Source organism: Candoia aspera, chromosome 11 (assembly GCF_035149785.1).
Source record: "Candoia aspera isolate rCanAsp1 chromosome 11, rCanAsp1.hap2, whole genome shotgun sequence".
Taxonomy (NCBI): domain Eukaryota; kingdom Metazoa; phylum Chordata; class Lepidosauria; order Squamata; family Boidae; genus Candoia; species Candoia aspera.
In genome coordinates, this window is record NC_086163.1 from 5,106,393 (window position 1) to 5,134,098 (window position 27,706).

The following is a 27,706-nucleotide window of genomic DNA, read 5'->3' on the forward strand; positions in this document are numbered from 1 at the left end:
ATATTTCTATCGCCTTAGTTTTGTTTCCCTTTAACGACCTGCAAGGCTCTCAGTTTTACTGATGCTCCCTCTGGGAATCGTTCTCAATGGAACTTAGAGAGGGCTGTCTTTTGCTGAAGCTGTAAATGTGAAATGTTCTGCAAAAGGGGGGCGGGGGGGTGGAAGACTCACAGAATAATTCTCCAAATTATTTGACTTTCTCCTCCTCCTTTCAGGGCAGGAGGGAAATTGCCTCTTTCTTGTTTCAGGTTCAATATAGATAACATATTTATTGAAAAAATTTATCCACCAGCAATGGTGAAATCATGCTGAAGAATTACAAAACATCATGGTAAGTTGCTTTATAAAAATAAATGAAAGGGCTACAGATCCACACTGATCAGGCAAATCAGCCACACTGATTTGTTCCTAGTTTGTTCCAGTGGTCGGTTTCTTTCCCATCCCGACGGGGGGATGGCAAGAATTCTATTTATCTTCATAAGAGAGAGCATAAAAAACGGCTCTCCACTCAGGAAAAAAACGGTGCTGCCACCCATGAGTCAAGGGCCTTGATGAGGATCTTCCCCTGGTCCCTCTGAAAATAAATACAGAAAATAGCCTCTAATGAAAAGGTTTGGTCAATGTCAAAGGAAAAAAAAAAGGTCCTTTCCAGAATCAGAAGCAACTGATTCCTTCTTAAACAGTGTTTATGCCTTTGGTCAGTTCAGCTACTGAAAAGAACAGGGTGTTTCTTAATCTGAAGATCATCCGCGGAGTTGTCCCTCGTCAGTAGCCAAAGACGAAAGGAGAAGGTTGTGTCTACCAGTCCCAGCTGCTCGGTCGGGTCAACCTTCTTTAGCCGTTGATCACAATTCCACAAAGCGGTCAGCGAGAGGAGATCGTCTTTGGCTACAGCAATCAAACAGAAGGTGTCTTTGGAGGGTGACCCTGTTGTATAATTTGTGGCCGTTTCACTCGAAGTTTCCGTCGCTTTGGCCTGCTCTTAGATTTGATTTGGACCACAAAAAATGCCAGAACCACCATGGCGCCAAGGAAGGCAAAGACGGGAATCGTCCCTCCCACGTCCTGATTGTAGCGCCCAGGCATTATTCCTGCACGGGGAAGGAAAAATGCGCGTGTAAAAATCCACAAACAAGATTTCATTAATGTTTCCAGAAAACAACATACCGTTTTTAAAACCTCTGAATAAAGGAATACTTTTATCTGCATTAAATTGCATTATTTATCACTTCAGTTTATAGAGCTGCTCACCTCAAATACATTAAACGAGTGAAAGCAAAACAAATAAAAAAACAGAATAAAAACATTAAAAAAAACGTAAAACCATATAATCAGCAGCCAAGGTATAAATATACCACTCACTCCCTTTGAGCAGTTAAAAATCCTGGGATATTCTAAAAAGACAAAGAATCCCAGCTGGCAATGGATAACATAGACACTGAATGAACTGCACTGATCTGATAAAGCTAATGACTATCTAAACCAGTGTTTCTCAACTCTGGCGACTTTAAGATGGGTGGACTTCAACTCCCAGAATTCCCCAGCCAGCCATGCTGCCTGGGAATTCTGGGAGTTGAAGTCCGCCCATCTTAGAGTCGCCAAGGTTGAGAAACACTGACCTAAACAAAAGATTGACTCCGTTTTACTGTGAAACATGGTAAGAGACAAGGCTAAATAAGCTACCTAGAAAAATGAATCTCACAATTTAGGAACAGCAACAAATAAATACATTCTTCTTACTCTCTTCAGCCCACCTTTTCATGGATTTGGGATCCAGGATCAGAAGATGAGCAAGGAAGGAAGGGAAGCAGCAGCCTTTATCTTTAAGCCATTTGGGTTTTAAAGATCATCAACCTCAACAGACAGGGACCCAGGGAAGGCTTTTTTACATGGCTGTTTTCCTGAAGATTCTTCAAAGGACAGCTGCATTGCAATTCAAAATATCCCTGGATCACGTGCACAGATTTACAATATACAGGTAGTCCTCGTTTAGCAACCATAATTGGGACTGGTAACTTGGTCATTAAGTAAAGTGGTCACTGAGTAAAACTGCAACTGCACTTACGATTTTACAAAGCTTTCCTTTACTTGACAGACCTGCAAAAGTCGTAAATGCAAGGATTGGTTGCAAAGTTACTTCTTCATCACCGTTGTAACAGCAAACAGTCGCTAAACAGGGCAGTCACTAAACGAGGTCTACCTGTACTGTAAAAACATCATCTTCAAAATATGATTGGTTTAATCGTGGGATACCACAGGTAAGCCTGTCGAGCCAAGGGGACACACTTGGCTTTTGAATGGGATGCTGGGGATCTGCCCCCCCAAGAAGTAGATTAGGCCAGAAGAAAAAGGAATTAATTGAAGGCTATTAATAAGATAATCTCCTACGTATATAATAGGAGAGCTTGCCTCCTGAAGTAGGTATGGCTTCCACCCACACAGCCTTCCAGTAACTGGTGAAAACAGAGCTCTTCTGGAGGTCCAACGACCTCTGGAAGTTGACATATCATGACACTATTATTAATACTGCGCGTTTTAGTTTTGAATTTTAATCATAACTAATTCTTGATCTGTTTTTATAATGCCTAGAGTCCAGCAGGTTCCAGTGGTTAGATAAAGTTTAGAAAATAAGTAATAAAACCCTCTTAATCCAGTCCAACTTTTGGAAGCCACCTGGAGGCCACGTTCAGCTCTAGGGCATGTCTGGTCTACTCAATCAACCACAATGACTCAGGTTCATTCTACATGCTAAGGCAAAAACCAAACCTCCCAATATGACAAGTTAATACGATGTGGGGACCCAGGAGTCACCTGGGGTGGACCAAGCTGAAAATGAGTGTTTAGTATCTGAAGGACCCTACAGTTCCTCAATGAGAATATCGGTAAACCATGATTAACTTCTAATTCCGCTAATTGGCCCAGGACTTGCAATTGTTTCCCACATTGTGCAGCTGTGGGAGCTGATGGGGGCAAGGAGGAATGCTGGTCATGCTTTAGGACACTCCCATGTTTTACTTGACGCCACAGAGATCAGGTCCATAATGGTCAAGTCCAACTGAACGGCCCCACCCCTACCCCTGCAGAAATAAGTGAGCTCTTCTCACAATGTCTTCTGCAACAAAAAGGAATTTAGAAGTGCTAATGGATAGGGAAAGGGATGATGTGAAACAAAGAAGTGTTATGCTGTGGCAGGCATATTTTGGGTAACTGCAAATGCAGCCAGATGTGCGAGCATTAATTATAACCTGGTCCCCAAAGTAGGCTGTTATAGAGATGACCAAAGAACCAGATCAAGAAGTGCTGAACTCTGGGCAACTCCACTGCGACTTTCTGGTATTTACCTCCTGGAATATCCCATGCTCCACTCTCTCCAGGTGATAACGGCCTGACTTGGGGTCGGTTCTGATGGAAACTTGGCAAGGCCACTTTGTCCAGGTCAATCGATAATAACTTCTGATGTTTCCAAAGGTTGCTGGAAGAGACAACAGCAATACAAACTTTTTATGTGTCCTGGGCCGTCAGTCAATTTAGATTAGCAGAAAAAATATAATGAATGTCTAAAAAGAAAATATTCTTCTTGAGAGCATCAGCTGTAATGCCTGCAACAGGTCTCAGTCTGGTGTTCTGGGAGATGCTGATTTAGCCTTGTTCAGTCAGAGTTGGGTTGTAGAACAAGGACATTGCAGAAATATCTGCTTAAAGAAGTCAAATTATATTTCCTGAAGTCTGTCAAAGGTTTAGAATAGCTCTTTTTGAGGCTCTTCCTGGCAACCAAACACTGTTGCCCCTTACCAACCCATTCCAAATTTACTTGGCTTTGCTTTCAGCCACAAGGTTTGACAATGTGTGAGACACATACTGGATATCATGAGAATAAAATCAGCATCACTGTGGCCTTCCAATTTCTGTTGCTTCCAGACCAGTGTTTCTCAACCGTGGCAACTTTAAGTTGCGTGGACTTCAACTCTCAGAATTCCCCAGCTGGGATTCACAACAGCAGAGGAGGAGATGGTGCCAAACATTTCAGCCCTTGGGGAGAGCATTAAGAGGCAAAAATCTCCCCAAGCCAGGAATTGGCCTGATATGGGAGGGGAAATAGCTGGCTGGGGAATTCTGGGATTTGAAGTCCACCCATCTTAAAGTTGCCAAGGTTGAGAAACACTGTTCTAGACTGTGCACCTTAAAAATATATCTTTTCACATTTCCCTTTACAGACCCCAAGGCCTGCTAGTTTATTATTCAGCAAATCCACTGATCAAATTTGAAACTGAAATCTTACTAAGAGACAGAAGCAACATTTTAAAAAATGGCAACCTGGGCGCTGTTTCGTTCAGAGGTTGTGGCTTTGCCCAGGACAAATGAGGACATGCTGGAAGAGAGCGCGGTTTGGGGTCACGCAAGTGAGCCTCGAGCACTTTGGAGTAGCGATGAAGGTGGTTCCCTGCAAAGGTCACAGAAAAGAATCACATCAAACATCCTTGAAGGTCTTTTCCCAAGCTGGAGTGCTACACCTCGCTTTTACTGAAGCTATCCATTTCCCCAACTTATCTGGCGGGGGGGGGAGGAGGGAAATAGCTGGTCGAAAGAACCCAGCCAAAGCAGGCAAGCCGAAAAGCACTCTGTTCTGCGTAAGCCATTCAGAGCCTTGAGACGGGCTGATTTTCCAGTAAATAAAATCAACAGTAAACAAGCAGATCCCGGGAAAAGGATTAGCAAGCTCAAGGCTGCCCTTTGCTTTTCTGCACAACCTGCAGATCTCAGGAGGCACAGTGGATTTGATCACAACAGCAGAGGAGGAGATGGTGCCAAACATTTCAGCCCTTGGGGACAGCATTAAGAGGCAAAAATCACCCCTTAGAACAGCATATAAAAAGGGGCTGACCATCTCAGCCATGCCCACTTCGGTGGGACCTCTGGAAACCACAAGTGGGTCGATAGGGAGGGAGGGGGCTTCAACCTGTGACCTGCTAACCCTTGATCTAACCTCTGGCTTTACCCTCTTTTCTCCACCCCACCCCTGTTGTTTTCTCCATCCACTTTTATCCCATTCCCGAAAAGAGATTGAGGCTGACAACTTCAATTTGGCACTCCAAGCCAAATGCCATCAATCTCAGCTCTAACTGCAGAAATCAAATCAAATCACCTTCCATTCTCTGTGGAAGAATATAACCTGTCCCAGTCGGGGGCCGCTGCCTGTTTTCCGAATGACTGAGGCTTGGTGGCATCACTCCGTATGACGTATATTGCAGGATGGAATCAAGGAGCCAAAAGCAATCTGGGGGAATCAAAAACGAATGTATAAAATTCCAGAGGTGCTCTGAATAGACGTGCTTCTGCCCAATGGGCCAACTGTGAGTATCAAACCCTGTTTCTTGAACTAGTATTTCTTTCGATTAAAAAAAGAATCCCTATCACTACCGTCTGCTTCTCCTGACATTCTGTGCCACTACTGGCGGCACTCTGCTGCTGAAACCTATCCTGCTTCTGGGGGTTTAAGAGAAAGGAGGTCTGAAAATGCCCAGCATTCATCTTCTACTTCCCTGAAAGTACATGTTGAAGGCAAAGTAGGTGGGTAAGAGGAAAGAGGCTATTGTGTATAAGCTGGCTACAGACCTTGGTAACATTCCCCCCAATCTGGCAGCAACGCAGGATAAAAAAGACCAGACCTTTCATTCATTGTCTCTTTTACTTTCTAGCCTCCACTGCATGCCATTGTAGTGGTGGGGAGGGCACCCAATATCAGGGACATTTTTGTTTCTCTCTTTAAGAAGATGTACGAATGTATATCCCCACAATGCTGTAGGGATGAGGACCCTATCACGTTCATCTTTACTACAGCCAAAGGCCAACCGTAAAACTGTTAACAAACTGAATAAAATTCCTTACCACCAATTTTTTTCTTGACAGCATTTTCAGAAGTGGTTTGCCCTTGCCTCCTTCCTAGGGCTGAGAGAAACTGACTGGCCCAAGGTCACCCAGCTGGCTTTGTGCCTAAGGCGGGACTAGAACTCCAGGTTTCCCGGTTTCTAGCCTGGTGCCTTAACCACTACACCAAACTGGCTCTCAACACTAATTAACATGCTCCAATTTAAAAAATTAAGATACGCTTTACTAACAGGTACTAAATGATGGCAGCCTGAGTAGATGTTACAGGTAGTCCTCATTTAATGACCATTCATTTAGTGATGGTTCAGACTTATGACAGTGCTGAAAAAACTAACTTGCAACCGGTCTTCACACTTACGGCCATCGCAGCGTCCCCACAGTCACTTGATCACAATTGGCAACTGGTTCATATTTATAACCATCACAGCATTCTGTGGTCACATGATCGCCATTTCCTACCTTCCCAGCCAGCTTCTGGCAAGCAAAATCAACAGGGAACCGCCTGATTTACTTAACGATGAGGTTTGCTTAACACCCACGGTGAATCACTTAATGACCACCGCACAAAAGGTCATAAAATTAGGTCAGATTCGCTTAATGACCGCTTCACTTAGCAACTGAAATTCCAGTCTCAATTGTGGTCGTTAAGCGAGGACTACCTGTACCTCCTCAATGATGTTACAAACTACCACACAAAATGCTGCCACTGGTGAATAATGTGCTCCTCCATAGCCAATAAAAGTACAAAAAAATAAAGTGGGTCCAAACAGCGCAGGGATTTCAACAGAATTGGAAAAATGTACTTAACCTAGCTAACTCTGATATAAAGGCCCCAAGGCAACAGGAATAAAGAGGCTTTGGCTCTCTGCTGCTTTGTTGAACAGATCTCAGTAGAAGCCACAGTGAGGTGGACTAGGCAAATTTCAGCAGCAAAGTCATCCTTTGCAACGGTAATAACAATCCTTAGAGCTTTGAAACATAGCAGCACATCATGCTTGTACCTCTGCCTTCTTCCACATCTTGTTTCTTTAATGAGGATTCCTCAGAGAGTGGAACAACAGCTCATAACCCCATGCTTTGTCAGTTCAGACATCACACCGACTACAGAAAACCTTGCCTTGCAAACCCAGTTCAAAGCCAGCTTTCTGATTCTGGGCTACCAGCCGACTGCAAACAACAGTTTGTCCACTCAGACACCACATCGAAATACAGTTCTTCAGACAACCAGGAAGTTGATGCAAGCACTAAACGAGATCACAGAACGGCTAGGTTTATTCATCGCATTCAGCTATGTCACTGGCTTGGTTTAACACAGGGTGTGGGGATCCAACCAGTTATGGCTTGCTCAGCAAACAATGATTAAACGTGAGGTGTGAACCTCATCTACCTACCCCGTCTACCTACACAACTTTAGCCCTTTGAAAGGAAGAGTCTCAAGTTCTTAAAATGTTTCGTCTCTGTATTTCAATATATCAGTCCATAGCGATGCTATCTATGGCTAGCAGGCTTGCCCTTGAGAGTTTAACACTGCAGCAACACCATCTTTGAACTGGAAAAAGGAAAACGTGATTTTGAGACACATACAGCCTCTGAAACAACACGAGGCAAACTGAAATTAGCTAGGACTTGGAGCTGAGGGCCAGATTTATCTAAAATCATTTAAACGCAGTTCAAAGGCATTTTTTAAAAAATCCCACCCCACCCCACATTACTGTTTGGTGGGAATGGACATTAATCTTCATAATCCCCGTGTCACCGAAATACGCACCTTTGATTTTTTTTTCTTTCTTCAATACAGAGGTCAGACACATTTTTAGGATTTATGAATCATGTATGTGAGGAATTTTAAACACCGCTAAGCTTACTGAAGTCACAGCAGGAGTCATCGCTTCCAATTCCTAACATGAAAGGCTGTCTTATGCCATATTCAATGCAAATCTACTTCACAGCTAAAAACAGACCTGAGCGCCTTTCTCTAGAAGTAAAAGGCACCTTGCTACTCAAACAGTGGATGGGAGGCGGGGGACACTGTATGCCAAAGCAGTCTTGACTCATCAATGGCAATATCAACTAAAGAATTTGTATCGATTAGTTCATTAAATCTAAATAATCCTCAGTAGGGTGGCTTAAGATTGTGAGGGAGAGATGGGCAGAGAATAAATGTATTAAATAGGAAGGAAGGAAGGAAGGAAGGAAGGAAGGAAGGAAGGAAGGAAGGAAGGAAGGAAGGAAGGAAGGAAGATTGGTACTTTTTCAATACCCTAAGTCAGTGCTGGATGGGGAATTCTGCATATCTTAAAGTTGCTAAGGTTGAGAAACACTGTTCTAGGTAGAATAATCTTTTTTTTATTATTGTACGTATTTACAATTCACATTGACATGAAAAAAAAACCCTTAGCAAAGTTAATTTGTTCCGAAATTTAGAGTCCATAGGCTGCATGTTCTGGGATCAACACAGACTGATTCTGAATCCTACAGAGTTTATTTCAAAAATTTCAAGTAGAGATTTATAAAGCAATTGGAGATTGCAATGTTCTGACTCCAAAATGTCCTGTTCCAGCTTCAACAGATATGTTGAATATCACCTGTTCCAACATTATTGGAATTGGTCCGATCTGAACATGGACTGTCTCAACCTCCATTCCTTAGCTGGCACAGACTGCTTCAAAGCCAGCCTACTTCCCATAAAGTCAGAACAATTGGTTCCAACAGAATCCTGTTAGTGAGGTTCGAACAGGAAGTTGCCTCTATTTAAAAGTTCTTTATTAAGGCAAGCTATCCAAGGATGGATGGGTAGGTGGGTAGGTGGGTGGATGACAGATGATAGATAGATGGGTGGGTGGGTGGGTGGGTAGGTAGAACAAAATAAAGCTACAGATATAATCTTCCAATACTGGCAGGGGAATTCTGGGAGTTGAAGTCCACACATCTTAAAGTTGCCAAGTTTGAAAAACACTGAGCTACATTAAGATACTGTCCTAACAGTCAGAAATCACACTGAGACGAGGAGTAGGTCTCTAGTGTTTATCACTGCTACATAAACCAATCCTAACAAACTGAAGAAGTGTGGGAAAAACCCAGACAGATAAACCCCAAAGGCTAAGGCGGGCCTGATCTGTGTCTCTTTGAATGGCTGCTTAATCCCTCAGTACTACGCATGCGTTTTCCACCCTGGATGGGGGCCCCCTCCTGCTCACCATCAGTGCTCATGACAGATACACTGCTGAACCCACAGATATGGAACGCTGTGCAAAACCAGCCAGTTATGTTTTGTTATTAGACCATGTGCAAACCCAACTACTTGAAAAAAACAAGCCAACTACTTGACTTAGCACTAGGTGTGAACCAGATCCACGTCCCTCGTCTTGGGGGAGCAATCAGTTATGAGGAGAGTGACAATGTTGGTCCTCTGTATTTCAGCAGTGGCTGATGAAAGTATCACAAGAAGCATCAGTAATAAAACGGCTTGTACATCTACAAATTCCAGATCCCAATGTGCATAAACGTATTTTTATTTGATTTACACACAACTGCATGCACAGTTCTCCATTTTGGAACCTGCAACTGTGCTCAGGCGTTGTGATAACCACAATTCACTGCATGGTTTTACACACCTTTCTGCCGGTGGCTGTCATCCAGGCAGTTCGAATCCCCGTACAAAACTATCCTGCCCCCGCCTTCTGAAGGAACTTGGAAGAGGCCCAAAATGGGAACGTGTTCAACTATTGCCGTCTCCTGCTTTAAGACTTCAAGACCTGGGAAGAAACGGAGAGAGGAAAGGGATCAAACACCATCAAACAGCACCCAGAAGCTTCAACCGGTCCAGAATACAGCAGTGGGGGCAGTGATGGGCATGTCTTGGTGTGCCCATGTAACACCTCTGCTTCATGAGCTGCATTGGTTCCCAATTTCCTTCCGAGTGGAATTCAAGGTGCTGGTTGTTACATATAAAGCCTTCATGGCATAGGACCTGGTTACTTGAGGGACCACCCATCTCCCACAGCATCTACCAATTCAATCAGGCAGGGTTGGCACGTTCTGGGTTCCTTCGATTAAATAACACCATCCACTGGGACCCCAGAGGCACACCTTCTCTGTAGCAGTGCCTGCCCTCTGGAACGAGGTTCTCCACCAGATCCAGATGGCCCCCACTCTACTGTTGCTTAGAAGAGGTGTGAAGACCTGGCTCTTCATCCAGGCCTTTGGCAGGGGACAGTGAGACCCCCCACCTGCTTCATTGTGCTTGCCATCTTTGATCTTTATCTTTTGTGTTTGATTGATTTGATTGTAATTATTTCCTTGAATGTGGGGAGCTGCCCAGAGTCATTGAGAATCAGGTGGCATGCAAGTTTAATAAATTATCATCATCATTACAGCCACCACCATGATCTTCATCATCATCATCATCATCATCACCATTCGAAACCTTCAGCTGGAACAGCATGTAGTGATGGGCAGTCTGAAATCTGCCCATGGAACAGCGACTACCACTTAGGTCCTGGGGCCAATTTAAAAAGCTGGTTGCCACCCTTAAAGCTCTCAAAGTCTGGATATCTATACCCACCCGGAAAGACTGGGAAGAGAGGGTTTTGTGAGGCTCCCTTTTTTGACGGAAGGCCATCTACAGGGACCCTGGGGGTGAGACTTTTCAGTGAGGACTGAACATCACTTCTATGGAATGGCTTACTCCAGGTATCCAGTCCTCGTCTACCTCACTGAGTTCTGAAGGGTTCTTTAGGAACACATTCAGGGATGCCATGGTTTAGCCTGCCACTGTAAGTGACACTATTCACAGGTTGTTATTTTAGCCTGGCACTTTATGTTAGGCATTTGTAATCTTATATTTTGGCATTCAGAAAGCTGCTTATGGGAATTTAGAGGTGTAGGAGTCTTGGGAAATAAAATAAAATACTGAAGGAGCAAAACACATCCCCTTGAACAGAGATGTAAAATACAATTTCCTTCTTTTCTTATGCACTCAATACACTTAAAATAACACATTTCCTATATCTCCCCATGAACAGATTACCTAAATTAAAGGCATGCAAATGCCAAGCTTTTCTACGCTTTTCTTGTTAAGAGAAAGCAGAATATCCAAGACCGTCTCTAGAAGAACATCAAACACAAAGAGGAACTCTGTACCTTGATCCTTAAAAGTCTGTGCAATTACAATGCCATCTTCTGGAAATTTCGCAATACTACATCCTGAGGCATAATTCACTGAAAATAATGGGTACATATATATATGCATTAGACAATTCCAGCACATCTTCATTAGAAACCTGTAGCCAATGATCTGTCAGTAAATCCTCATCAGTTCTTCTTCTTTCTATCACATTAAAAATTACAGCGCAGTGGCTGTTTCGAGCACAGACCCCGGAGCTATGCTCAAGAATTGGGGGGTGGCGTGAAGGCCTGAGACACACTGAGCGCCTCCACATCCTACAAGAAATAAACATCCTTCCAGGATGCAGAACTGGCAATCCAGTGCCATTATTTACCTCTCCCAGTTCCTATGTGCATCTCATGCTATTCCAGACAATACTAAGAGATCTGTCTACAAGTCCTTTCGGCACATTTCCTTTTATTTCTTCTCAACCTTGACTATTCTGAGGAATGCTTCTTCCACTGTCCTTTACCTCAGGCCTCCTCCATCTGTCTGTTCCTCAGAGTTCTATTTCTCAATCTACTGTCTCTTCTACTCCAAGCTCTAGATTCATTTTGTGATTATGTTGTCCTTAGTTAGCTCACCGCTGGGAACTCTCTCTCTCTTATCAGAGTGACTTGTCATTCTCCCAGATGTATAGAAATATTGGGGGAAACGGGAGGGAGAATGAAGCAATTGCTCTATCTGATCCCTATCAAGCCAAAAGGGAAGTGTTGAAAGTTCTGACAAGTAACGGAATGTGCTAACATTGTGCTTTCAGAAAACTCTGAAGACCGTTGCTTGTTCTTCGCATGTCAGACTCACTGTGTGAAGCCCACTTCAAGGACAACCTAAATGTGGTCTTCTAATGATGCGTCTGTACATGTCTTGGATTATGTCCCACTGGGCATGGTGGAACCACGGTTGCGTGTCCTTCAATCTGGCCCTTATCATCTCTTCCCTGAGACGCTAACAAATCTCAGGCCTCGTTTGGATAAGTGGCCGATGACATCACAAGCCCTTTCATGACTGTACCACTTCAGACCGCAGATGGGAGGCTCTTCTTCAGCAGAGAAGAATCTCCTTACAGACAGGAGAGATGCCTTTCCAGATCATGGCACCCCAAAGGTGGCTGGCATACAATTCCCACTACCCTCAGTCAGCTTGATCAGCAATCAGGGTGATGAGAAAGGTAGTATGGTAACACCAGGAGGTCCAAGCTTGGGCTGTCTTTCTGTGTCAGGTGTGGGTGTGTGTCTGTGTGTGTGCAAGTCACCTCTATGGAACTTCATTCAAATCCTGGGTGTCCAATGGAGGCCACAACAGTGTCATGCAACCAAGGCAAAGTACAGAATTTGTGTCGTTTCCGTGATGTCACGACGCTCTTGACCCTCCTTGCCACTCCTGCATCCCCATCGCTTTGCAACTGGCAGCATTACAGCTTGGGAACACCTCTGCCCCGTGAATAGGTTTTCTCCAGATCAGGGCCTCAGCTGTCACGTACCGCTAAGTTCCGTATACTTACTTTCCTGGCCTTCCAAGGTAAAATCTCCTTCATAGAGCCCATCGCTAAAGGCCATGCCCCAGACGGATAGAAGATCGTTTAGTGCTGGGATATTCGCTCCTCCAGTATCTGGCATCCACCACTGCCTGGAAAAATCAGCAGAAGAGCACCGGTTGTTATACGTGCAGAAGATGTTCAGGAAAAAAAAAAGACGACTCGTGTAGAAACCAGTTACTACACGTGCAGTAAAGAGGAGCCCACGTGCCTAATATGCAGGCCAAGACCGCCATCGCCAAGGGCAATGGCAAGCAGACTTCCTTTACAGAAGAAGCCCCTTTAGATCGAAGCCTCAGATCTTAAGAGGCTTAAAATAAAATTCTAGGCAGGCCTTCTAAGGACTGAGTAGATGCCCAGCACCTCAGAAAGCTCTGTAATCCTGGCTTAAATTAATTAAAGGTTCAGAATGCTCTATCTCATCCATTTTGCAGTGACTTTTTTAGATTTCAAAAGCATCACCACCTGAAGGCACCAAAAGCCCACTGAAATACGGTCTTTGACCATGAATCAGAATGTTCTAATCAGGTTTCTAAGGCAAAAAAGAGCTGATGGATGTGCAAGCGACGCTAAGCCGGGATTTAGTGCTGTGGGTTGGAACACGCCCGTGTAAAGCTGCAGGCTCACAGGTTGCTCTGCCTTCCACACATCTAGCAGAGGAGGACCCCACTTGCAGCGAAAGCTGGCCTAATATTGTATTTGAACCAGCTTCTGCGGCTTAAAATAAATCTAAGTTGGCGAAGCAAAGCAGCAGAAAAGAAACAGAGTTTGAAGTGTTTTTGAAGCTGGTTTGAATGGAACAAAGAGGCAGCTTCCGTAGAAAGTGAGGCAAAATCTCTTGGAGGTTCTCCCAGCCCCGCAAGAAAAGCACACAAGCCTAAGGTAACACGCAAACCAGGCCACTGCCTTCCGTTCTCTTTCAGAAGGGAACTGGGAACTTCTAGATAAGGACCCCTATCCTGCTATTCATGACGGGAAGAAAACATATGCAGGTAGTCCTCAGGTCACAACGGCCATTGGGACCGGGACTGCTGTTGCTAAGCGATGCGGCCGTGAAGTGTGACGTCACGTGGCTGTATCACTTAGCAACGACAATCCCGCAGTCCCCATTGCCATCGCTAACCGGATTCCACCATTTGTTAGCCAAGGACCCACCCCATTCCAGGCCATTCCCAGCTTGGTTCCTCCTAGCTCTGAGCCTTGGTTCTTCCAAGGCGCAGCCTCCCTTCCAATCCCTCCACCTGCCTCTCTCCCCCCGCCCCCCATCTCTGCCCTTCTGGCCACCCTGTGCTCCACTGGCCCTGCCTCCCCCGTGGCCAATGACCCTGGAGATGGCAACAGCTTGCAACAGGTTCCCATACCTTGTATTTTCATCGTAAAACTTGACTTTTCTCATCACAGAAGTATTGTACCAATCACTGAATACTACAAGCGATAGTCCATTGTCAACATCCCTTCTCAGCTTAATAATTTCTTCTGGAAAATACTCTTCCTCGCTGTCCACCATCAATAATGTCCCTGCATAAATAACGGGAGGCTGCAGATCATCGGGGCCAACAAGCATATCAGACACTGGGACAAAGTGAAACGGGGAGGTAGGACAACCATCCAGGACACTGCCCTTAAGCCTCCCCCTTCTTCTTTTTTTTATATTATACAGTATATTTAATTTTTTAAATTTGTATTAATTAAGTAGAAAACAGGAAAAGGTAAAAAAGGGGGAGAATACACAAACACACATAAAAATGCATACATAACATTGTAATCCCTGACTAAGGTCATTTATCATTTGTTTTTTGGGTTAACCTTTTGGGTTAACCCTTTTTTGGGTTTACATTATTACTGTTGCCAAACTCTGTACTAAGGTGCAGGTTGAAATAAAAATTCAAAGGATGAAATTTGATATAGTGATTAAAATGAAAAGCATAAAATTAAGCATCTTGGGCTGGAGATGGGTGGTAGCAAAATTTGAGAAATAAAACTAAAAAAAGACATTATAGGAAAAAAACGTTCAAGAAGCCCCCTCTCATTTATTCCCCCACCTTTTTCTCTTCTTCTTTTTCCCTGTTAGTTGCTACTTAAAAATGTTTATACTGTGCTTTAAACCTCAGTGGGTATCACTCATTTCTATAGAAGTCATTTAAATTTTTTTAATAGTTTCTCTTTTTTTGTTAAAAAAACATATTCTAAATATCTTAGCTTGTCTTGCTGTATAATATGTTACATATAATGAGCCATTCCTGCTTGGATTTGGTTAGACTTCTGTTATGAATATATATTCCATTTTTCCACTGTTGCCTGCTGCCCAATTTTGGTCTTCCAATCTTGTACTGACAACACGGTTTCCCTTTCCCAGTGTGCCAGACTGATCCTTGCTGCTGTCAGCATGTATCTCAATAAGCTGTGATGCTTGTCAACCGTACTCATTGGAATCATACCTAATAAAAATATCTGTGGTTTCAATTCAAACTTTTTTTTCCCAAAATTTTCTGGGTGTTTTGGTGTGTTCCTTTCCAGTGTTTTTGAGTCCTTTTGCGTGACCACCACATAGGATGAAACGTTCCTACATAGCTATGATGTCCATTGGCTAAGTCTGCTCCTTCAATAGATGATATTCTGCTATAAGGAAACGTTATCCATTCTGTTATCTGTGATAGCAACTTGCTCTGTAATATAGTGTTAAGGTTAGGGAAAGCTAATCCACCTTTCCTTTTTGAGTCTTGCGAAATTTTAAATTTTACTGTTGGTTTTTTCCCCACTCCACATAAATCTATTACTGTTTGCCAGTCTTGGCTCTTAAACTGGCCTTTGATCAAGACATATCCTTCTAGGTCAAGTAAACTTGCAGACCCTGGGGCAAGGCTGTCAGCCTCTAGGATTCTTTCCTCACTTGGTCTTCCACTGTTCTGTCACCAACATCACTGCATCAGGGACTCCTTGGATCCTACTTATACTGGCTGCTTCACTGAAAAAAATTACCACAGATCCATCTTTCCCAGTGTGTAACCCTCTACATGGATCTGACTACCACTGTCACCATCATATAACAGAAGTTTGATAAATGGTATTATTCAAGTACTTTTATCAAAAACGACCCAACTTTGGTTGCAACTAAAGGTTGGATGTTGGACTTTATCCTGTTGAGCAGCATCTACAAGCCACATCAGGAACCACTGGTTGAGAAATTCAAGCCCATAGCTCCTTGAGCAGAATGAATTCCAAGGAGCAGTATGTATGCACCTTTTTGGTCTAGGATTCTATTAGCCAAATCTTTAAATCTATTTGCATCTGATCCTAGGACACAGTGTCCCTAACACCCTCAAGAAACAAACGAACATTTTATTTGCCCTTCATGAAATGCAGCTTTTAATTCTCAGAGAAACAAAATTATTATTCCCTGGAATTCAGCAAAAAAGAGACTAACTCTTAATTGAATGTTGCTTACCAAATCAACTCATGTCCTTCATAGTGACCCACAACTTTTAAAAATGTCAAAAATGGAGAAAAGAGAAAACCTGACCTTTAAATTAATAGCTTATCATGGGGAGAAGGGTCTTGAACCAGAAAGTTTGATTTAATATCAAAAGATGTTATGGCGGGAGCCGGAGGGCGGGCTATCTTCGGGGAAGACGCCCCCGGTGTTTGCTACCGGTGGCGTGTTCCGGCCCTCTGTGTTCAGACCCAGGCCCTGGTCAGCAAATCCATAGGGGCCCTGGTCTCCAGCTGCTGTTTTTTAATGCCAGGTAAGTTAAAGTGACTTGATCACTGAAGAGGGGGCAGACCTGGCATGTATTACCGAGAACAGGCTGGGCCCTGAAGGGGGGGTGCCCCTTTTGGAAATGTGCCCAGCTGGGTTTACGGTATGGCACCAGCCGAGATCCCAGGGCAGGGGAGGAGGGGTGGCTGTTGTCATCCGAGAGTCTCTTGTGGCCTTCAGGGGTCCTGCTCCACAAGTGGCTGGCTGTGAGACCCTGTTCTTCAAGTTGGGCTCCCGAGAACAGCTGGGAGTGTTGCTGCTGTACCAGCCTCCCTGCTGCGTGGCAACCTCCCTGCCTGAGCTGCTCGAGGCCGTCTCGGGGCTGGCAGTGGAGTTCCCCAGGCTTATGGTTCTGGGGGACTTCAACCTGCCATCCCTGGGGCGTGCCCCGGAGGCGGCTCGGGAGTTCATGGCTACCATGGCAGCCATGGGCCTGTCCCAGATAATTCGGGACCTGACTCAAGACAGTGGCCTCACCCCGGACTTGGTTTCCTTGTCGAAGCAGTGGCAATGTGACCTGAGGGGAGAGTTACAGCTGTCCCCATTGTCATGGCCAGATCATGCCCTGGTGGCCTTGAGATTCTCTCGTGCCGCCCCCCTCCACAGGGAGGCTGGACCCATTCGATTGGTCTGCCCCCGGCAACTGATGGACCTGGCAGGGTTTCAGAGGGAGCTGGGGGTTATACCTGGTGATCTGCTGCACGGTCCAGCGGAGGCCCTGGGTGCTGCCTGGAATAGGGAGGCGGCCGGAGCCTTGGACAGGATCGCGCCTGTGCGGCCTCTCTTGCCTCATCCAACCCAGCACTCCCCGTAGTTCACGGAGGAGCTGAGGGTTTTGAAGAGGGTTAAGAGACGCCTAGAGCGTCGCTGGAGGAAGACGAAGACCAAATCTGCCAAACACAAGCTAGAGCCGCGATTAAGGCCTACCTTGTGGCGGTAAGAGCGGCGAAGCGCCAGTACTTCTCCGCTCTTATTGCGTCCGCAGAATGCCACCTGGCGGCCCTGTTTAAGATTACCCGATCCCTTTTAGGGAAAGGAGAGTCAGACATCCATCTACAGGGCCGTGCGGAGGAATTTGCTAAGCATCTGCAGGACAAAATTGCTCGGATTCGCTCCAAGTTAGACTCCAGGCGTGAGGCTTGGTCTGGAGAGATACCAGGGGAATGGGCTTACCCAGTTATCTGGGAGCAGTTTGATCCTGTTGGACCTGAGAAAATGGACAGGATCCTATGGACAGTAAGTGCCACCACATGCCATCTAGACCCGTGCCCCTCCTGGCTGGTAAAAGCAGGCCGGGAGGTCACATGTGGTTGGGTCCAGGCGATGGTGAACACATCCTTGGCAGAGAGGGTGTTTCCGGCTACCTTTAAAGAGGCGTTGATGCGCCCCCTCCTGAAGAAACCATCGCTGGACCCTACTATACTGGACAATTTTCACCCAGTCTCCCACCTCCCCTTTTTGGGGAAGGTGGTTGAGAAAGTGGTGGCTTTGCAGCTCCAGAGGGTCCTGGAGGAAACGGATTATCTAGACCCCTTTCAGTCAGGTTTCAGGCCCGGTTATGGGACGGAAACGGCATTGGTCACACTTATGGATGACCTCTGGCGGCAGGGGGTTGGAGGCAGTGCATCCATCCTCACTCTCCTTGATCTCTCAGTGGCTTTTGATACCATCGACCATGCTATCCTTTTGGGGCGGCTCAGGGAGTTGGTGGTGGGTGGCGTAGTTTTACGCTGGTTCACCTCCTTCCTCCAGGGCCGATCCCATTCGGTGTTGATAGGGAAGGAGAGATCGGCCCCACAGCCCCTTCTTTGTAGGGTGCCACAGGGATCAGTACTCCCCCCTCTCCTTTTTAACATCTACATGAAACCGCTGGGCAAGATCATCCGTCACCATGGGATGAGGTATCGTCAGCATGCTGATGATACTCAATCATATATCTCCATCCTGGGTGAAGTAAGTGATGCCGTGACCACCCTCTCCGAGTGTCTGGGGGCTGTGGGGGCCTGGATGGGGAACAACAGGCTTCAACTGAACCCTGGTAAGACTGAGTGGCTGTGGGTTAATGGTTCTTCTGTATCCGGGACATTAACATCTCTGGTTCTGGATGGGGTTGCACTGCCCCAGACAGACCCGGTGCGTAACTTGGGGGTCCTCCTGGACTCACGGCTCCTGCTCGAAGAGCAGGTGGCAGCCGTGGCCAGGAGAGCCTTTGTGCAGCTACGTGCTGTGCACCAGTTACGCCCCTTCCTGGATCGGGAGGCCCTTCGAACAGTCACTCATACCCTTGTTATCTCTCATATGGACTATTGCAATGCGCTCTACATGGGGCTACCCTTGAAAAGTATCCGGAAACTTCAGCTGGTCCAGAATGCAGCCGGGCAAGCTGTTTTTGGTGCCCCCAGAAGGGCACATGTAACACCACTGCTGCGCGAGCTGCATTGGGTACCAGTTTGCTTCTGGGTCCAATTCAAGGTATTGGTTATCACCTTTAAAGCCCTACATGGCATGGGGCCAGGTTACCTGAGGGACCGCCTCTTCCCCATTACATCAACCGGTCCCACCTGATCGTGCAGAGAGGGCATGCTGCGGAGCCCGTCTGTAAGAGAATTCCATCTGGCGGGGTCCAGGAAGCAGGCCTTCTCTGCAGGAGCTCCCGCCTTGTGGAACATGCTGCCCCCGGAGGTGAGATTGGCCCCATCGCTCCCGGCCTTTCAGAGGAGTCTGAAGACGTGGCTCTGACACTCGCTTGGGGTGGAGAGGGGAATAGATCTACATGGGGATGGTTGCTATAGACCACTCCTCCCACACTTGGACTGTTTTAGATTCTTTCACCACTTGGACTTTTTATCTTTACCTTTATTTATATTATTTATTATTATATTTTTATACTGTGTATTTTATGGTTGTTGTTTTTAATCAATTGTTGTAAACCGCCCAGAGTCCCCTGATGGGAGGAGATTGGCGGGGACAAATTAGACAGACAGACGGACAGACAGACAGACGAGAAATGAAAGCACCAGGAGTGTTTAAATCTCAGATCCCAAAGGCTACAGTTATCCCAAAAGACAAGGAAGGAAATTCTCTCTATCCACTTATACATTATGACTGGGTTTGCATAAATATGCCAGATTAAGCTAAATGGGGCTTGATCATTTGTGATCCATCTTCTGGGAAACCCATCCCTTAAGAAGTTGGGTGAACCTGTCATCACGTTAAGCCATAATGTTTTATTGGGGCATGTGTGAAAGGTGAAAGGTCCCCTGTGCCAGCACTGAGTCATGTCTGACCCTTTGGGGGGACGCCGCTTTCATGACGTTTTCTTGGCAGACTATAGAGCGGGGTGGTTTGCCGTTGCCTTCCCCAGTCGTCCCCTGCCCCAGCAAGCTGGGTCCTCATTTACCGATCTCGGAAGGACGGAAGGCTGAGTCGACCTGAGCCGGCCACCCGAGAATCCAGCTTCTGCTGGGATCGAACTCGGGCTGCGGGGAGAGTTTCGGTTGCAATACTGCCGCCTGCCCCTCTGTGCCACACGAGGCTGTACGTTGCGGCATAAAACAATATAATTATGTCGGCAGAGGAATTGTTTTGTTAACTCGGGATTGGAGTCAAGTCCGAACCTGGCTTTAGGTTCCCAATGAATTCTAAAACTGGTATACTTTTCATCCTACCCCGCATAACTTTGCCCTCAGCGTCCTCTTGTACAATAAAAGGATTGAATGTTAAACAGTATTTCAACGAGGTCAAGAGAAAATGTGACACTGTATATCAAAGATAATAAAAGCCTTAAAATAGATCAGCCTAATGAACTCTATCAAGTAACAATGACAATGTTACATTAACAAAGCACTTAAGATTCAGGACCTGAAATTCATTTCTTAAGTGTTTAAACAACCTGGTAATTATAAAGAACAATGTCACGTTATCAACTTCGAAAGATGGCAATTTGAATTTTCAGATAGAAACATATTCAAATAAAACCAGCAGCAGCAGATTTTGTAATTGCTGCCCTATTCGACGTCAATTTCAAGTCCCGCTCTCCCATCTCTTTTTGATAACTGCCTTGCATTTTCTTTTACCGTAACAACTAAACGACATTTAAATTAGGCTGCCAAAATGCACAAAATGGGGATACCAGAAGTGGTCTTGAGCACTGAAAACTCAAGTTAGATCTGGCATGGAAAATAAGTCCCTTGTCCTCAGAAACATCCTTTTTTCAAACCAGATGTACTTCTTTTATACTTGACTTCAGACTGTGGAAGAGTTGGTTGTTCAGCAAACCATTAGATTAGACAACCCTGAACTTGCCTATCTTTATTTCATGTTCTGAAATCCTAAACCAAAGAGCCTTGGATTCATCTAAAAGAAGATGAACACCAACCAACTCATACTCATTACTTACCATACTGACTGGCATCAAAGCAGGTAAACGGTGAACCAAGTACTTCAATAAAATAACCCATACTTCTCAGATGCTGGTACATATCTCTGAAGTTGGTATGAATGTGGTCACCATTCCTAAAGATGTAAACAAATCAAGTATGTAACCTAATCCTCTCTCAAGTTGCTTTCCAGTGTACCAAAAACTTGAACTACTTTTACGGAATCAAATTGTTGGGGAGAGGAGAGGAGAGGAGAGGAGAGGAGAGGAGAGGAGAGGAGAGGAGAGGAGAGGAGAGGAGAGCCCTTTTGGGAGAGATGGGCGGTGATAGAAATTTGAAGAATAAATAAATAAAATATTGCAATTCACAGAACATAGAACTAAATGGACAACAGGAAGAACATTCAAAGAGCTCTTGAATTATTTGCCAGGCTGCCTAAACTTGTAACAAGTACAAAAAGCAAATAAAATCTAAAATTGAACAAACTAAAGAATACTTATAATCTCTCTAGAGAAAATGATTTTATCAAAACACTGAAAGAACATACACACTGGTTTCCTAAGCATGATTATATTTTAACTTGAAAATAAACTGCCTTTCAGAATTCAAGTGCAAATTTGGAAAGTATTAGAACATTTTTTAAAACCAGCCTAACCCTATTCAAAAGAGTTTCAGTCAAAAGACATTTATTCTTACCTTATTTAAAATGTTAGTTCTTTTATTGCCTATATATACATTGTGCATATTTGCAAGTAGATGATTTCATTTGCAGATGCATATATTTTCAAGGAGAGTATTATATCTTCAGAATAAAAATCAATGATAATGGACAAGATCAGGCCCACGGTGCATGAATTTACACTGAGCTAACCGTATCTCCTAATATGTCAGCGTTGTTGTGCCTAAATAATTATCAGAACTGTATAAAAACAAACATACCAATCTAATGGATCGTTCTTCATTCTCAAATTATCCCTTGGAAAATATCCTGGTGGATAGCAAAGATTGTGATACTGATCCCACAAGATCCGCTTATTCCGAGGGGGGGTTGGGACAATTTTCACTTTTATGGGGAGTTTCACGGTTGAAGTTTGTTCCGCACCAACTTTTGACTGAAAACAAGCAAAACAAGATGAAAGTAATTCCCTGAACACAACCCATTTTATAGTCCAGTCTACTGATAACATCCACCCATCCATCCATCCATCCTTACGTAGCCACCACACTGTTCCGTTTCAGGGCAAGCAATGCTCCGCAAAGTGTGGCACGGTAGTAAGAAATAGCAAATCAAAAAAAAATTAAGGCATGAGATAAGAAAGAGAGGAAATACACCCAATAGTGAATACCGATGCTGTTCACTACACCTCTCCACACCTCCCTCTTCTTCCAAACCATCCTTGTTTCAACCGTATCCATTCACTGCTTCCTACGGATACTTTAACTGAAGGGAGCAAATACGCTGCAGTTATCTGAAAATTCATGCATTTGTGCTTTGTTGTTGTTGTTGTTGTTATTCGTTCAGTCGCTTCCGACTCTTCGTGACTTCGTGGACCAGCCCACGCCAGAGCTTCCTGTCGGTCGTCAACACCCCCAGCTCCCCCAGGGACGAGTCCGTCACCTCTAGAATATCATCCATCCACCTTGCCCTTGGTCGGCCCCTCTTCCTTTTGCCCTCCACTCTCCCTAGCATCAGCATCTTCTCCAGGGTGTCCTGTCTTCTCATTATGTGGCCAAAGTATTTCAGTTTGGCCTTTAATATCATTCCCTCAAGTGAGCAGTCTGGCTATTTCCTGGAGGATGGACTGGTTTGATCTCCTTGCAATCCAAGGCACTCTCAGAATTTTCCTCCAACCCCACAGTTCCAAAGCATCTATCTTCCTTCTCTCAGCCTTCCTTATGGTCCAGCTCACAGCCTTTGTGCTTTGAAACTCTTCATAGCAACTTTTCGGTATCATTTCAAAGCACTGAATATTCTTACCCCCTACAGTCCCTGATCTTATTAGGGAGCCAGTGTTGTGTAGTGATTCACTTGTTGAGCTAGGAATGAAGACCAGGTTCTAGTCCCCACGCGGCCACAGAAGCTTCCTGAGTGACTCTGGGCCAGCCACTGTCTCTCAGCTCAAAAGCCAGTGTTGTGCAGTGGTCAATGTGTTGGGTGAGGAGAAGGGAGACCATGTTTGGTCTAGTGGTTAAGGTGCTGGGCTAGAAACCAGGAATCTGTGAGTTCTAGTCCCGCCTTGGGCATGAAAGTTGGCTGGGTGACCTTGGGCCGGTCCCTTTCTCTCAGCCCAACCCACCTAACAGGGTTGTTGTTGTGAGGAAAACAGGAGGAGGAAGGAGTATTTGGTATGTTCGCCACCTTGAGTTATTTATAAAAATAATAAAGGCAGGAAATAAGTAAGTAAGTAAGTAAGTAAGTTCTAGTTCCCCTTCAGCCTCAAAGCTCCCCTCTCCCTCAACCCAAGAGCCAGTGTTGGGTAATGGAGAAGGTCCTGGATTAGGAGGTGGGAGTGCCAGGTTCAAGTCCCCACTCAGCCATGGAAGCTTCCTGAAGAGCTTTGGACCAGTCACTTTCACTCAATCCAACCTATCTCACAGGGCTGTTGTTGTATAGAAACATAGGAAGATTAGTATGCCACCCTGAGCCCAAGGATGAAAAGTGGGATATAAATCTAAGAAATACATATTTATACAATACAGAGGTGCCCTGGGGCTCTGTGAGGCTCACAAAAGCCTTCGAGATGGCCTCTTGAATCATTCTGTCTTTCCTTCTCTGGTGCATTGATTTAAATTAATTTACATAATAGACTGAATCAATTAAATTAAATATTCACATTTAAATGAACTGAAATCAAATATTGTTTTTCTCCTGGCACTGCTCCTGGCACACCAGTCAAAAAGCAAGGGTTGCCTTCAGGCCAAAAATGGTTGCGGCAATGTTTTAGATATGGGAAATCTGACTTCAAGAGCTCACTGGATGTGAAGCTTTCCATTCTGCAGCATTGTTTGGAGACAGAAGCATCTCTCCAAGCCCCTTGGACAAAGAGAAGAGTACAGGCCAACTGTAGAACAATAAGCCATCAGCCAGATGTTAATACAAGTCCAGGGAATTTATTGCCATGTTTCTGAAACAGTTTTTTTTTTTAAAACAAAGAGACTAAAAACTAAATACATCCAAGAATTTGGACATATATGTGAAACAGGCCCTTGGAATCCAGCCCACATATTTTAAAACAAGATAGTCCTATTTCATGTTCTTGGTATTTATAGTATTTCATTCCACATTTTACAGGTGTTGTACTTTATCACTTAAGTTGCTCTGAAATCGTCTTGAAATATTGTTACAACATACAAAACACCATAAATTAAATTAGAAATAAATTAACGCCATATTTTAAATTAAAACGGAATTAGAACTTTTCAAGGCTTTCAAGGCTTCCGAAACTATGAAATCATAACTCCTTAAATACAGCAAATTCAAAGTGACAGGGAGATTAGTAATCTTTTACTATAAAGAGTACAGCTACAGGGGTCTGCAGCTAGCCCCAGCAATGCCAAAATGACAAAACATGCGTTGTGATGTCACAACACAAGATCCACCCTTGAGTGTGTCATTAAATAAAACATGTATTGCGATGATGTCATGACACACAACGCAAGCTTGAGTGTGTCATGACATTATCACACTACATGCTTTATCACTCCCTCCCTCCCATATGGCAACAGTATGCATAACTGAATGGTCATGCTGCTTCAGAGGCCCTTGAAGATGCAGAAAAGACTGGGGAAAGAAAGCTGAGTATTATGCTGGTCAAGATCTAAGAGACATTCCCTGTAGCAATGTCTGGTGCAGAGGGGCCACTGCGTTTTCAAATACAGCTTTCCTAAATAAGATTTATGAAATTTATGCAAGACATATCAGAGGCCCAAAATAAGGCTTGACAAGTTATCCTCTGGTGATCCCAACCAAAGGATGCCCATGTCGTCTCTCTGCAGCAGTTTTTGGCCATAAAATCAAGCACGCATATATCAAAACAACGCAAAGATCTTTAAAAGGTATAGCCAACCTCATTTTCTGCTGGGGAAGAAATGGTGATCATGACGTGTCCCTGTGCTGTGCCTTCCCAAGACGCTGCTTTCTTTGCTACAGAGATGGAAATGGCAAGATACCCTGACCAAGGCCATAAAACAGGAGAATAGGAAAACGCCACCTCAATGTAATCTCCGTTCTGCGGTAAATACGGTTGCCAGTCCGGCTACAAAGGATAAAATAGAAAGCAAATTGATCAAAACGCTGAGGCTACAGATGCTGAAGAGTTGGAGAAGGGGAACAAAGAAACAACAATTAGTCTCATATGTCACACTGCCATTACGTGGTTTGGATGGTCTTTTGCTTGAGGTCAAGTCTGTAGCAAATGATGTGTCACACTGCGATCATTTACAAAAATAAAGCAAAATACTTAATTTTATGGATTACGTTTGTAATCCAGCCAGTAACACAACTCAGGATGGACTGTAAACTAAAGGAATAAAATGAGGCAATCATTAGCACAGGGGATACAAATGTACCGTAGCTGTTTTGAATACCACCTCAAACCCATTAAAGGTCCTTCAAGTGTTTCAGTGAAAATCTAGACAGCCTGGGTTGAGCAATGACTTGATCTGTCACTGAAAAGATAGCAATGTAAGCCTCAGATAAGACTCTCTAAAGTGGACTCTCTTTTATAGTTATCACCCTAACTTCACCTGGAAGGGCCAGAAGGGTGGCTCTAATCAGGATGACTGCAAGCCAGGCGAGTTTGTGACAGTACTGGCATGACCTGCTTGACAAGTCTAAGGTCCTTTTGAAGAAGGTGAAGCTTTCAAGCCATCTTCAAAATTGGACCTTTTCAGCAAAAGCTTAACACATTTCCTAGAAGACAGCTTCTTCCTTCCTTTCTTTTGTGTGAACGCAGGAATTCATCCCCTTCCCATTTAAAAGGGAGTCATTCTGATTCTTGGTTTGCAAGGCAAGGCATGGGCCTCATCAAAATACTGGATTGATGCTCCAAGCCCTTGTTTTCTGAACAGCACTCAAGGTATCCCAGAAACTTATTTTCAAGGCTTATCCTTCCTTGGTGGGTTACCAAGCTAGCGTGCCATTAACAACAACAGTAAATATTAACATGTTATATAATTATACAATTATAAATAATACGGGTTAAAAACTCCAAACCCATTAACCGCCCCTTTAAGATTAAGCCTCAGGCAAAGATCAACCTGAACGATTTGACCAAGGGCTGTAACACTGCATTTTCCACCGTGATGACACAATCGCATCAGAACTGGACATAAAGCTTCCCTATCCCAAATTTATTTAGAAAGACGGCAATGCATTAGAACAACAACAAACGGCATCGTAGAATTCATCTGCTCCGCTAAAAATTGTTCTATAAAATGACATGGCATGAAACCCTGATTGATATTCATGCTCCCGGTCTAGAATGGAAAGAGCTGAATAAAGGTAAGTGAACTTAAATCTCTTGAGATCAATGGGACTTCTTAGACCCATTTGAGTTCGCATGGTTAGGATCAACCTAAATGGTCATCTTAAACATCGCGATTACTGGAAGAAACCACCGCTGCCATTTAGCCTGGCTAAGGCTCAGCTCCTTCAGCTCCTACCTTGTCTACAATTCTTCCAGTGACTCCCATTCCATTCAAGATGGTGACATTGACAATTGTGGGCATGCCTCCGTAGTATATGGGCTGAGAGCAATATGGCCACATGTAAGGACATTCTGTCAGATCGATGTAGCTTGGACTCAGGCTAAAGGATCAAGAAAAATACAATGTGCGTGCATAAACACAGGACAAGGAATCAACGTACATAGAACACTTGTTCTTTTCACTTCCCAATGAACCTTGGGCTTTAAAATGAAAATGTGTCAAGCAAAGTCAACTACGCTCTTCGTGAGTTCAGATAAATGTAGGAAGGCATTAACGACGGAACAAAATCCAGAGAAGGCTTAGAACTCGACTAGCCATCTGAAAGAGGATAGACAACAACGTTATGCCCTCTCCTAAGGTAAGAGTTCGGTCATGTTTTCATTTTCAGGGGAAAAATGGCTTTTGAGTTGTGAAAGTGAGACAATGGTCTGCTATTTATTTATTTAAAAGTACGCTGGGGCAACTTTTTATTCCAGCTGATGCCAAACAATATAAGAGGGGTATTAAAAACTAAAATACGCCATGCCCACAAATAGAACACTTGGAAACCAGTCTTCCCCAACCAGCTGCCTTCTAGATCCATAGCCAACACGTAAGGAAGGCAGTAGCATAAAGAAAACTTAAGCACTGCCCTGCTGGATCGGACCCCTGGCCCACCTGGTCCAGCAAACTATTCTCCCAGTGACCAGCCAATCACACAACAACAGAACTCTGATTTAAATGTGCCACTTCTGAGGGGCGTTAAAAAAAAACAGAGCAAGCTAAGCTGACTGAAAAAATGTGGACAATACATATTAGGGCCATGAAATGCTTCAGAACATGAGAGAGCACCCACATAGCACCTCTTGCTCAATCTTCAAACAAAATATGCCTTTTCCCAGAGAGGTGTGGCGGCTGCAGAAGACAGTCATACAATCCCAGTTGACACAGTAGTGAAGGAGTTGCCATGCTACATGACAGGCTCCAAAGCACCTTTTTGTTGCTGAATCTGAACCACACCAGAGCCCTACAAAAACACCGCCAGTTCTTCACCACAGCCTGCCAATAACAGTGGCACTGGCCATCTCTGATTTACAGCAGACAAAATTATGTCAGTACTTTGTAATCCATTTCATTTACTGTTTTTTTCATGTTGACTTTATCACTGTTATTGTAGTTCAAGGGCTTAAAAACTCTACCAGTACACTAGATCTATAAAAATATCTATAAAAATATGGTATGTAAAATATTTTTATAGATACTTATAGTTGATAGAATATTAGTCATGATAA

At 44.3% G+C, this 27,706-nt stretch overlaps 1 protein-coding gene across 2 annotated transcripts in view; it reads right to left on the bottom strand.

Moving 5' to 3' along the window:
• Positions 1-249: 249 nt before the first annotated feature.
• Positions 250-27,706, bottom strand: part of MBTPS1 (membrane bound transcription factor peptidase, site 1) — a 44,664-nt gene continuing 17,207 nt past the window's right edge. For both annotated transcript variants that reach the window (XM_063313228.1, XM_063313227.1), the window contains exons 11-22: positions 26,391-26,535; positions 24,794-24,982; positions 21,666-21,838; positions 20,747-20,862; positions 13,952-14,108; positions 12,558-12,682; positions 11,029-11,106; positions 9,501-9,641; positions 5,144-5,275; positions 4,315-4,441; positions 3,342-3,472; positions 250-1,091 (exon numbers count right to left, since the gene is read on the bottom strand). In XM_063313228.1, coding sequence (XP_063169298.1) covers positions 898-1,091; positions 3,342-3,472; positions 4,315-4,441; positions 5,144-5,275; positions 9,501-9,641; positions 11,029-11,106; positions 12,558-12,682; positions 13,952-14,108; positions 20,747-20,862; positions 21,666-21,838; positions 24,794-24,982; positions 26,391-26,535 — 1,708 coding nt within the window. In that variant the 3' untranslated portion in view covers positions 250-897. The remainder of the gene's footprint in view (positions 1,092-3,341; positions 3,473-4,314; positions 4,442-5,143; positions 5,276-9,500; positions 9,642-11,028; positions 11,107-12,557; positions 12,683-13,951; positions 14,109-20,746; positions 20,863-21,665; positions 21,839-24,793; positions 24,983-26,390; positions 26,536-27,706) is intronic.